General features: G+C 38.8%; 1 protein-coding gene across 2 annotated transcripts in view; it reads right to left on the bottom strand.

Annotated features, from left to right (window-relative positions):
* The window catches only part of DOCK4 (dedicator of cytokinesis 4), a 482,101-nt gene that overhangs the window by 250,391 nt on the left and 218,626 nt on the right, over window positions 1-13,084 (bottom strand). For both annotated transcript variants that reach the window (XM_081537146.1, XM_081537147.1), the window contains 2 exons: window positions 10,032-10,116; window positions 3,104-3,255 (listed from right to left, as the gene is read on the bottom strand). In XM_081537146.1, coding sequence (XP_081393272.1) covers window positions 3,104-3,255; window positions 10,032-10,116 — 237 coding nt within the window. The remainder of the gene's footprint in view (window positions 1-3,103; window positions 3,256-10,031; window positions 10,117-13,084) is intronic.

Here is a 13,084-nt window from a genome sequence, read left to right as displayed (position 1 = left end):
TCTAGAATCTGTAAAACCATAATCATCCGTCAATAGCAGAACAGAATACTGACCAAAAACAGATATTTGATGATGTTAAGGGAATATTTATTTTGGGGGTGGCAGGGAAAGACAGTGAAGCCTGGCATGCTGCAGTCAACGAGGCTGCAAAGAGTCGGACGTGACTTAGTGACTGAACAACGACAATTTTTTTAGAGTTTTTTTCTTTTTTTTTTTTACAGTTAGGTATACCTTGAAATATTTACATACACAAATTTGATTTCAGGCATTTGCCTCCATACAAACTGGGAGCAAAAAGGAGGACTGGAAAGACATGTGGTTGAAACAAGATCAGCCCTGAGTCAATCACTGTTGTCACTGGTGGTGGGTCCGTGAAGCTTTATGACACTATTCTACTTCTTAATACATCTGAAATTTTTGAAAGTAAGAAGCTCTAAAAGAAAAAAAAAAAGTATGAGTTGATCTTAAAATACTCACACATCCATTACTTTCTCTCTCTAAACCTCATCTGTTATAGGTGATAGCGATGTTATTTACCTCATTGTTTCTAAGATTACGTGCCAGAGCACGTGGGAGAGTTTCTCTTACCACCTGTCATGTGATTAAACTGCAAATGTAACTCAAGGAGCTGAGAAGCAGTTATAATCTCTGTATGTGTGCAAATCAAGAAATGAAAAAAAACTATACCGCTATATTTAAAGGAGAAAAACTGTTAACAGAGAAAAAAATAACCCACACATCTTACACTGCATTCGCTGTTGGGCATAAGAAGAAATACAACAATGCCTCAAGTATCATATTTTGGCTTTACACTACCTTTTCCTGAGAAGATGCCACTATTTTGCAATGCTCAGCTCTGCCAAGAGCAATGAAGGAAACAAGACTTGTCACCAATTTCAAGATGAAGAACAAGACAGAGGTTAAGTTAAAGGGTCAGGGCAGCAGCATTCAACTGCCGAGACAAGAATCAAGCCTGTCCTCAGTTCTGTGCATCCCAAGGCCTCTTCAAAAGGTAAGTATGAGTCCAAGCTATTCATAGCAAGGTTTTGAACACTCCCTAAAAGAATAATCACCACCATCTGAAACCTCAGAAAGTTAAGGAAAGAAATCTGAGATCCTTCCAAACACCTAGTAATTATGTATTTTCATTCTTCCTTATTCTTTTGTCAATCAACTTCATAGAGATGATGAGTTTGGGAGCTGAGAGCCCATGGCCAAACTCATCAAGTAGAAGCAGGGGAGAGAGATTCAGGCTTGATTTCTCCTAGGGTCATTCTATATCAGGTGTGTCACAGAGGGAAATGGAGACTAGAAGAGAGAGGAAGCAGGAGGGGAGGGGTAGAGGAAGGAAGGGGTAAGATGGAGAGAGGGGAAGCCTGGAGGGTGGAGGAGGGAGTTAGGCACAGATACAGCCCAATCACATCATAGGCCCAGCTCCTGGGCAGAACCTAGGAACCACAGAAACAGTATTTTGGAAATTCTGCATCCAGGTTTTTTTCCTACTTTCACCAAGTAAACAGGAATAAAAGAGGAGGAACTCTGTCAGTCAAAGCCTGAAGGAATGTTTCAGAAAATCTCAAAATGTTTATAACAAGACAAAACTGAAAGACAAGCTAATATTAATCTTATGTCAATGCCATTTGAAAATTACTGGCAAAGGGGAATGTATATTCCTCAAAAACTTTAGCTGAACAGGAATGAGCAAAAGTGTGACCTCCTTTCTCCGTTTTATGTTCCATATAGTTCATTAAATATTTTAGAGACCATACATGACACAGACAATGTTACGAAGCCATTGGTTAAACTACACTACCTGGAAACCAAGCTTTCTAATACACTTCAATGTGTAAGCAGGTATTATCTCTAAGGAATCTTTCACGCCTCTAAAGTCAGTGCTAAACTGTAACGTGGATCCTTTTTTCAGGCCTCTATCTTCCTTTTTTAGTGGTGTTGATTTGGGAAGGGGAAAGGGTCTTTTAACTCACTGACTCATTTCCTGCAACAATGTATAAAGTAGATCTGAAATTGTATTCCCATCATTACTTCCACACCTCATAAATCTTGCCCTTGCTGTATAAACCAACACCTTTAAACTCTATGGACACAGTTCACTGTTAGGAAATAGAAAGTATACTTTCTAGCAGGCAATGAATAACATATAAGCTAATTCAAAGATTTTATGGCTATAAATGCATTAAAAATAAACTTCACACAGATTTCCTTAAAAAAAGATTTTCTTCTTATCAGAAAAGAAATACTCCAGGATTAGTTTGTGTTTATAAAATAATATGCAATTCATTGTAGCCTAAAACTGTCAACACTTATTTTAGTAAGTATTATTTTTTAAAGTGGGGTACAGTTGGATCATTATGTGTGATTTGTGGTATAATTTTAATTCTAATTTCAAATTAAAATTTTTTCATGTAAAAGATGGTGTGGATTGTGCTCAACTTTAAAAAATTTTTACACATAAAGAAGTCTCAAAAAAGGTTGAGACTTCTGGATAACAACCAAAACATCCACTGTAAGCTTTTCTTAAATACTGAAAACTTGCCATAAGAGAACTACAACAGGTAAGACAGAGAAAGAAAAAAATGTATGTGAAAACTGTTTATTATTTCCCACCTCTGAAACTCTAATGGAAAGGTTTCCAAGTATTTAGTTTTTCCTCAATATCATTTGATGTGAACAGGGTAAGAATAATATAACTGTTTACTGAAAATTTGAAAAATACAATGTATTGACCTTGAGATGCAAATGAACGTCAGGGTTTAGAGATATTATATCTTTTTTGCATTATCAACACAAAGCAACTCAAACAAATAATAGACCTGCTATCAATGACATACGTTCATCTAATAATAATTATGGTTCTATGGCCCTTTTGAGTTTTTCAAAACAAGTCTTTTCATGCCTCATCTCATCTAATTTTCAGGAAAACCTCCAGAAGGTAGGCAGCTTAGAAATTCATAAACTTCTAAAGATGAGAAAATAGGCTGATAGAGTAAAAGTGTACAAGGTCACACATCCCAAAGTTTGCCAGTTGCAAACACCCACCACTCCACCATTAAGAAATTCAAATCATACCTCCACATACATTTACCTGATCGGTCGATTCTCTTTACTGTCAAACAGTGAAAAGATGACTTCAAGCTCCTCTCCCAGATTGGAACACATGAGACTCTTCATCTGCACAAAGAGGTGGTGACTGCTGGCCTGCACTGGGGTATCTTTCTTCCGATGTCGATGCTCCATCTGTATGACATCCACCAAAAAACAAGATCAGCGTGGACCGAAGGAAACAATGGAACCCAACAAACTAGTTAGCTGTGGTGTGATCATAACATTCTGTGCTTTTTTTGGCTGTGAATTTGGTATCCAGTTGGATGTTAAATTCCAAATTTTCTTTCAACTTTTACTTAAGTCTGCAGACCATCAAGAATCCTGCTTTAAGGAGATTTGTTTCTTAATCATTAACATTAAAATGATACCAACTCACAGGCAGTGTGAAATGCAGAGGATTCTACTAGTCCCTTGTCAACTCCCAGGGTGAGAACAAATTATTAGTCATCTTTTAAAACATCAGACTAAATTAAAAATCTAACTGATCATTTCACTGATGGGAGCTAAACTTTGTAGCTATGATTTCACTTTTCTCATAATTAAAAGTTCTTTTAAAGTTTTGGTAGTTTTCCAAGGCAGGCAGTGGCAAATGATATTCAATCATTAGAACAAGAAAATGTTTCTAACCTGATGTGGAGATACAGGGAGGCAGACCTACAAAATTCAGTGAGTGTCTAAAGGCAGGAATAGCCTCTGTGTCCATCTCTCATTTCTCTTTTAATACAGCTAGCCTAGGCTACATGTGGGATGTGGGACCAGAAGTAAGAGTTCCCACATGCTAAGGAAGGAAAGGAATCACCCAGGGTTCCAGGGGTGAGGAGAACATGGAAATGATCATTTATTAACATATTTGTTATGTGTCTATAACATACCCAGCACTGGGAATGCAAAGATGGGTAAACACAGAAATAACCTATGCCTTTGTGGAGCTTTTCTACTAGAGGGAACAGCTATCAACAAAACTGTCCCACAAGCAGATAGAAAATTGCAACTATGATGAATAGAGGATCTGACTTCTGTCTGAGCAGTCCGAGAAGGCATCTTGGGAAAGCAACACTTTAACCAAGAGCTAAAGGGTGAGAAGGAATTATGAACCATCTAGATAATGCTTCTCAAATTATCTGTAGTCAAAGACCAGGTTGTTTTCCCCTCTAATCTACCGCAGGTTGATATTTTCATAAAATACAATCAAAATGTCATGGCAATGTCAAAACATCATAAAGGCTTCTATCCATTTACTCACCATTTTTCTACTTGGATCAGTTACAAACAGTTCATGATTCAGCCAGTTCTTGGACCACACTGAGCAGAAATGGCTCAGGGTAAGAGCACAGGGAAAACATACAGAAAGGCTGTATACTAACAGAACAGGTGCTAAGACTGGGAAGATCACCGCTTTCATAACAGACTACTAAAGAGGGCACTTCTTGTGGATCACTTGACAATTGAAAGAAAGGAAGGAAGGAAGAGAGAAAGAAAGAAGGAAAGAAAAAGCTTGGTGCTTAACTCCAAAGGAATCATATCTTTGCTTGAAGTTAAGGTACAAAACTCGATGTCTACCTCAGCCACCTTTTAATGATTCTAAGTATAATTCAAAAACTAATGACTGACTAACCAAGATTTGAATGCAAAAAATGCTATTTACATTTACAGTTATAAATGCAACAATATAAAATCACCAGGATTTGTTCATGCTTTTATCATTTAATCTGAACCACTTGAAAAGTAAATAGCTAAAAAAAAAATGCAATTAACCAAATACATCTATAATTGTTGTATACTCAACAGGTACACTGAACATGCCTCTGTAAAAGTGAGGAGTAAGTGCATTTTCTTTTAAAGTGGACGTCAACATTGTGGTATGTGTTGGCCATAATTATCAGAAAAGGGTTCCTGGAGAGAAATATTCTAATTAGAAAAAAAGCATAATTCTGTCTTTTTTCTATGATGGTTGCTCTATTTTGTACTTTAAAAATTCTTTATAACAGGGCAAAGGAAGCATCATATATTCATAAAACTACATCTCTTTGGTTTCTCAAGTAGTTTTTTATTTTCTGAAATTGTTAATTTATTTACTGATTTACTTAAAAGTTCAGGGTAACAAAGCACAAACTTCTATGAAGAAATGAGTAACTACTAAGGGCTAGAGCTGGAAAAACAGATATAAGAACTAGGAGATGTCTGGTCTTTACTTCAAACAGTGCAAAGTTCCCAGCATCCATCACGACATTCACTAAACACTGAACGGAAGAATTAGCTCCCTTACTCATACAGAGAATCCAATATATCTAGATCAGTGGTTCTCAACCTTGGCTGCACTTTAGAATCACCAAGAGAGCTTTTAAAAAATACTTATGTCCAGGTCCTATCCCAGAACAATTAAATTAGAATTTCCAGAGGATGGGGGTCCAGAGAGGAGAAGTTTTAAAAGCTCCCCAGGTGATTCTAATGTGCAGTGAGGGCTGAGAATCACTGATTGAGATCACACAAAGAGAGATGCAAGTCCTAGCAGACTGAAAAATGTATTGTTACATGTTTTGTATAATTACTGCCTTGAAACATTTAGCCTCTGAAATCACCTCTCTTCCCTCACCTATAACGTTTCTAAGCCTGAGATGGATTTGAACTTAAGTAGGTTATGAGGACTTGTTTATCTTTTGGAAATTTGCTACTTTTGGGAACTGCTAAAAATATCTCTGTGAAGATATTATTACAATAAAAAAATGAAAAAGGCAAGTCCATACTTCAAGAACTATGATTTGATAGTTATAACACACAGACAGAAATCTATCTCCGAAATAATTTACGGTTACAAAGGCACCTAGCAGTTACTCTAAATGTACTTATATTTTAACTAAACCTTTGACTGGGGAAAGATAGAGATGTATTCCAAAGACTTATTTAAGTGATACAAATTTTTAATCCTCACCAATGCATCAATTACTGGGTGAACTGTATATATATACCAGGGTTCTCACCTTCAGCACTACTGATAATTGGGGCTGGTTCTTTCTGTGTTGTGAGGGCTTTGTGGGATGTTCACCATCTTCTGGCATGTACCCACCAGATGCCAGTAGCACCTCTCCTGACCCCCTACTCCACACCATCCCCAATTGTGACTATCGAAACTTGTCTACAGACATTGACAAATGTACCCTGTTCTATGTGTAAGAACCACTGGCCTACCCACTAAGGATCACACAGCAAGCTGCTAATGTGATCTTATAAAAATCAAGAAAGTTTCCTAAAAAGATTCTCCTTATGCACAAATTAACTAGAGAATCCAGCCAATAAGGTCCTCTTTATTTACCAAAGGATTGAGCTCTGGTCATTGGCAGTAAACCAAGTGGACATATGTTAACACTGTGAGGTTTAGCACATTTTACTGCTTAGATGAACACAATTAGGTGAGAAAGATCTGCTAACAAGGCTATCAAAAACTAAAAACAAGACTTTTTTCCCCCTAATGATGCAATATGGAGTTAGTAGATGCAAACACCTGTGTTTCAAACATGACATGGCAAAGACACAATAAAAGAAGTAGCAACAATTAATCCAACGTTCTTTGTTGGGGCATTTTACCTCCATGACAGGATCCTAGATGCATGAGTGACAATAAATCACTACCCCCACCCCCAGCCACAAGGGATTTGGTGGCGGTGCCTGCCAACTTTCCTCGGTGAAGTCAGTACAGTCAGTCATGTTTACATTGCATAGAGAAAAGGACCAGTGCTACAGACAACCTATTACTGCTCCACCAGGACACAGACAGGAACTTGAAGCTGCCTTAAAGAAAAAAACATGTCCTTCTGAAGTTTATAATCATTTGAGGTTTCCTGGAGTATTGTCTTTACTTTAGAAACAGTAAAATGCAAAGGAAGAGAATCCCAATTTCATTTAAAATTACAATGTTTCTGACAAATGAAGACTGTGGACTAAGTTCTGAGCTGCAAAATACAAAAAACCCCTTATCATCTGGCAGTCATCACAGCCCAGATGAGACCCCAGAATCCTACCAACATAACATTCCCAGCAACCACAACTAACAAATTGGAATGTCCAAAGAGACGAAATAAATTTCTCATCTTATGGATGACATTAAGTAAAAAGCAGATAGATAAAATTACATGCATACAAAATCAAACTAGGGAAAATAAAACATATTTGTGTCAGACACTGTTAGTTGCTTATCAAATATCCGACATCCCTAGCTAAATATGGGGATGTGACCATGCCCTAGCCAAAGAAATATAAGGGCAAGTATTGTGTGGCATTTCCAAAAAGGCTCATTAAAGTAGCTGAGTCAACTGAAAGAAATCATTCTCCTTCCTACTGTTGGAGAGCAATGTAATGGCTAGAGTTCTTGCAGCCATGTGGCACTGTGAAGCAGCCTGGATAAAGGATTGTTTTTTTGCTTCTGACATCATGAATCTACAAACAAGCCCAAGATCCGCTGCCTGGGCTTGTGTACTGTCAAAAAGAAGTAAATTTCTATCATGTCTAAGCTTCTATTATTTATTTCGTTGAACACAGTCAAATCCAATTTTAAGAAGTAGCATAATGAAATTTGCTCAGTCGTATCTAACTCTTTGTGACCCCATGGCCTATACAGTCCATGGAATTCTCTTCTCCAGGGCATCTTCTCAATCCAGGGATCAAACCCAGTCTCCTGCATTGTAGGCTGATTCTTTATTTACTAGCTGAGCCACCAGAGAAGCCCAAGAATACTGGAATGGGTAGCCTATCTCTTCTCCAGTGGATCTTCCCAACTCAGGAATCGAACTGGGGTCTCCTGCACTGCAGGTGGGTTCTTTACCAGCTGAGCTACCAGGAAAGCCCCAAAGACATAGCATGTAAGGTAACAATTATTCTTGCCACCATGCCTCTATAACAAGGATGAAATAATGATGAGAAAAGAACAAAAACTGACTGAATGCTTAGGTGCTTTGCAAATGTTATCTGTCAAGAAAAGGCATTTCACATGCATGTCTTATTTAATCTCCCAAACAAACATGATAAGAATAATTTCTCCATTTAATAGATGAAGAAACTGAAGCTCTGAAACATTGAGCAATAAGTCCAAGATCAGAGAGCTGGTAGAAGGAAGAGATGAAATTCAAATCTAGTTTTTTTGATCTACAGCCATGGTCTTCTCATAATATCATAATGACTTCAAAACCATTAAGTGATTGCTTATTGAGTGCAAAGCACTGTAAGAGATGATCTCAGACATAACAAGGGGAGATAAGACATGGTGCTCACTCTGAAGAAACTTCAGATTGATTGAGAAATTAAAACAAAAGTGAGAGACAAAATTTGATGCCCAATAGTTAAACAAACTATAATAAAAATATCCCATTAGAGGATGTGTCTGACAAATTCTAGTGATTTTGTGTTTTATATATATATATATATATATATAAGCTAAGAGTTAGTGGTGACTTTAAACTTTAATTTTAATCATCTCTGCCCTCCTCCCTCCAATCAATCTTTAACTGTGTTTTTGCTCTGTGCTTGACATTCCACTTAGCACTAATGTCACAGAAGGGTGCAGCATGAAACACCCCTCTCAAGAAGCTCAATGTAAAGGAAATTCTTTACAGAAAAAGAATTTATTCCAACTGACATAATGAGCTTTAAATAATCTGAACAGATTGATGACAAAGGAAAAAAAAACTGAACATGGTATTAAAAATCACTGTCTCAAATCAGACATATGCATATTGGATTTACAAATGATTTTTTTCTCATGTTTTTCAGATAACCTCAGGTCAAGAATCATCTGTGATTCTATGAAGAATGTTATAAGTTTGGGAAGTTACCTCCAAAGAGGCAAGATCTTCCAAAAAAGGAATCCAGTGTTGACCACAGTCATTTCTCCTAGGAACATCATGGAAAGATACAGCAGTAACTAGAGCAAAGCAAAATTACACCTGGGATGATGACTGAATGTCTTTCCAGCCACATTTTTCTTTGATTTGAGGTTTTAAAAGAGCTTAGTGAATAACAGGGGCTTCCCTGGTGGCTCAGTTGGTAAAGAACCCATCTGCAGTGAAGAAGACCCAGGTCTGATCCCTGGGTCAGGAAGACCCATAGAGAGGAAATGGCAACCCATTCCAGTATTCTTACCTGGGAAATCCCATGGACGGAGGAGCCCTGGCAGACTACAGAGCAAGAGTGAAAGATGACAATGACTGAAACATCACACCACCAGTGAATAACAAGAGATTAGGTAAACTTTATACAAATATTAAGAATACGAGGCAAAATACAAGACAGATGGATCATTCAGGGAACCTAGATGCCAAGTAAATAACTAGACTGTAACCTATCATGTAACTAGGGAAAAAACTCAAGTCATGGGTGATGCTGTGGTGGGCAATATGACCAAATATCTTATGATTATTAATAAGCTTCAGTACTTAGAAATGGTCTTGGAGAGATGAGGGCTAAGACCAGCACTTGGAGACCAAGGAGGAGACACTTTCAGGAGTCTGTGCATGTAGTGATAAGACAGGAGGAAAGGGAGTTAACACGCTGATGAGCACTAACTGGAAACCATTAGTCACAACAGTGTCTTGATACACAACAGATAAATATACAACTTGCAAGCATTTCACTAGTCCAGGCAAAGTACAAAGATCTAGGAAGAGAACTTAAAACTTCTTTGGCTTTACTTCCTAGTGCCTGGGAGTTGAGGGCTCAGTAGGAATGTCAGGTAATTCTGAGACAGGTAAATTATCTCAGTTTTGTACTTGGGGCAGGGTCACCTCAGCTCTCAATTCTCTTTACTTGCTCCAAATTAAACCTGGAACATCCTGTTCTTACAAAATCAAGCAAGTATGAAAAGTGTCATGGAAACCACAAAATTAGCAGTAAGACTGTGAGCCACAGATTCCTATACCTACCAATCGATAGAGCTCAGTAATGCTGATGTCCTCTGGATCCACCATCGCATACTCTTTCCTAGGCACCAGGTCCAGTCCCAGTTGTCTAGAAAACAAATTGCAAATGTTTGGAAGAAACGTCACCTCAACAGAATATATTTAAAATAATTATTTTTACTGTATCACTCTAAAATTCAATACATCACCCATTGTGCTTCTCTCATCCAGACTTTTTACCTTCTATTAACCTTTTACTGTGCTCAGACTAAGTAAGTAGGCTGAACACAGGGTATAACTTGAGAAAGAGAAGATGACAAAGGCAAGGAAACAGGGGTGGGGTGGGGATGGGCTGGCCCTCTTGGTGCAACGCTTTTGCCACTGGGAGCCTTGGTTCTACAGAGTGGGGAGCCTTTAGCACCCTACAAACTATTACCACAGAAACCTTCCTCCTTGCGCTGGCCTAGAAACTCGACCTAGACATAATTTTGTTCTAGAACACAGAGTTGAGGAGAGGGAAGTCTGGCCTTGAGGATTTGACCTGGCACCAGCAGTTGGTTTTATGTTAACACAGTCACTGAACTGCTCTGGCACATCAGGAAGGAAGAATGAATTGATTCTCCCTTCAGTATCATCATCACAGGAAAGTCAAAGGACAGCACAGGGCTCTATGGAGAATGGAGACGCTGCCATTGTTGTAACTCTGAGGCTTTTAGACAAGAACACGTCTTCTGATGGCCCTGATAGGGAATGAGATGAATATCTCCTCCTCCTCCCAAGCTTCCTCCACTTTTGTTTTCCCCTTTCAGTAAGAAAACTATATTTAAAGGAATACAGTAAATGCACAATCTGCAAACTGTAAGTCATTTTAAATGAGTTGTCAAACTCAAAGAAAGCAAAATCAGACCTCTGAAAATTCACGAATTTGAGGATGATCTAAACAAATTATATTGCTCATTTTCATACAACCATGTTTTACCAACTTACCATAAATTAGCCACAGAATTGCCCAAAGCATAAGGTGGAATTTACATGAGTCAAAACTGAGCCATGATTCAGTCATAATTAATGTTTTTCCCTCTTCCCTTCCTTATGTCATCATCTTCCTTCCTAAAACTGTCCAAGTATCATCTTCTTGCCTGCTCTGTATTTCTAAGCTATTTTTGATAAGCTAACTTCATCCAACTTTCTTCCTATTTACAAACTAGTCATGATGACTAAGGGCCAACATGATTCAGAGAACCAATTTTTTTCAAAACAAAAAGGAAAAACATTCAAAAACATTCAAAACATGAAAGATGGGCAGCCTAGGTCATGGTCAAACAGTCTTCAGATCTACCCCTCAAAGGGCCACCCCATCACACACAGTGAGACCGGAGGCTCCATGCACATGGCTGGCATAACCCATCTCTCAGGAAGTGCTCCGCGCTGTGAATCACATTGGTCTGGAGTGGACGGGGCCTTAGATCTCTTCTGGCTCAACTTACTCCTTCGACAAGTGACAAGTGAAGAAACTGAAGTCAAGGAGGGCTCAGGAATTTGCCTCACATCTTAAAAGACGAGAGTTCTGAGTACAGTGTCTTGCTGTATTCCACCCCTGCCCTTGATTCCCCACAAGGAATGAATCTCCCTGAGATAAATGAATTAGGGCTGCTCTCTTGACCGTCTATAAAAGGATGGATGGCACAGCTCACTCAGCGAAATATCAGAAGGACTCTGGACAAGATAGAGGTTTAAAATGTGTTATATACTTCATTCCTGTAGTATATGATGTCTTAGCAGGAATCAAAACTGCCTTCTGATAAAGTGACGTCCTATACTTAAAGGAAGCACTACTCTTGATTTCAAATTGCTTTTACCAGATTCAGTAAGTGGCAAATTCATCTGTGGTATCTTTTACTGCCTTCTCCTTTCCTGTCTGCTTTTCTTTTTATCTGTTGCTCTAAGATGCTCTGATTCACACAGGATCACAATAAACGGTGTGGATCACAATAAACTGTGAAAAATTCTGAAAGAGATGGAAATACCAGACCACCTGACCTGCCTCTTGAGAAACCTGTATGCAGGTCAGAAGCAACAGTTAGAACTGGACATGGAACAACAGACTGGTTCCAAATAGGAAAAGGAGTACATCAAGGCTGTATATTGTCACCCTGCTTATTTAACTTCTATGCAGAGTACATCATGAGAAACGCTGGGCTGGAAGAAACACAAGCTGGAATCAAGATTGCCGGAAGAAATATCAATAACCTCAGATATGCAGATGATACCAACCTTATGGCAGAAAGTGAAGAACTAAAGGGCTCTTGATGAAAGTGAAAGAGGAGAGTGAAAAAGTTGGCTTAAAGCTCAACGTTCAGAAAACTAAGATCATGGCATCTGGTCCCATCACTTCATGGGAAATAGATGGGGAAACAGTGGAAACAGTGGCTGACTTTATTTTGGGGGGCTCCAAAATCACTGCAGATGGTGACTGCAGCCATGAAATTAAGAGACGCTTACTCCTTGGAAGGAAACTTATGACCACCCTAGACAGCATATTAAAAAGCAGACATTACTTTGTCAATAAAGGTCCGTCTAGTCAAGGCTATGGTTTTTCTAGTAGTCAGGTATGGATGTGAGAGTTGGACTATAAAGAAAGCTGAGCACCGAAAAATTGATGCTTTTGAACTGTGGTGTTGGAGAAGACTCTTGAGAGTCCCTTGCACTGCAAGGAGATCCAACCAGTCCATCCTAAAGGAGATCAGTCCTGGGTGTTCATTGGAAAGACTGATGTTGAAGCTGAAACTCCAATACTTTGGCTACCTGATGCGAAGAGCTGACTCATTTGAAAAGACCCTGATGCTGGGAAAGATTGAGGGCAGGAGGAGAAGGGGACGACAGAGGATGGGATTGTTGGATGGCATCACTGACTCAATGGGCATGAGTTTAAGTAAACTCCGGGAGTTGGTGATGGACAGGGAGGCCTGGCGTGCTGCAGTCCATGGGATCACAAAGAGTCAAACACAACTGAGCGACTGAACTGAACTGAAGATGCTCTGAAGGTCCAAACAATGAATGGGGATTTGGTGAGAGAG

Source organism: Giraffa tippelskirchi, chromosome 10 (assembly GCF_054371585.1).
Source record: "Giraffa tippelskirchi isolate mGirTip1 chromosome 10, T2T-mGirTip1v1.2.pri, whole genome shotgun sequence".
In the NCBI taxonomy this organism is placed as follows: domain Eukaryota; kingdom Metazoa; phylum Chordata; class Mammalia; order Artiodactyla; family Giraffidae; genus Giraffa; species Giraffa tippelskirchi.
This window is presented reverse-complemented; position numbering and strand designations above follow the sequence as displayed.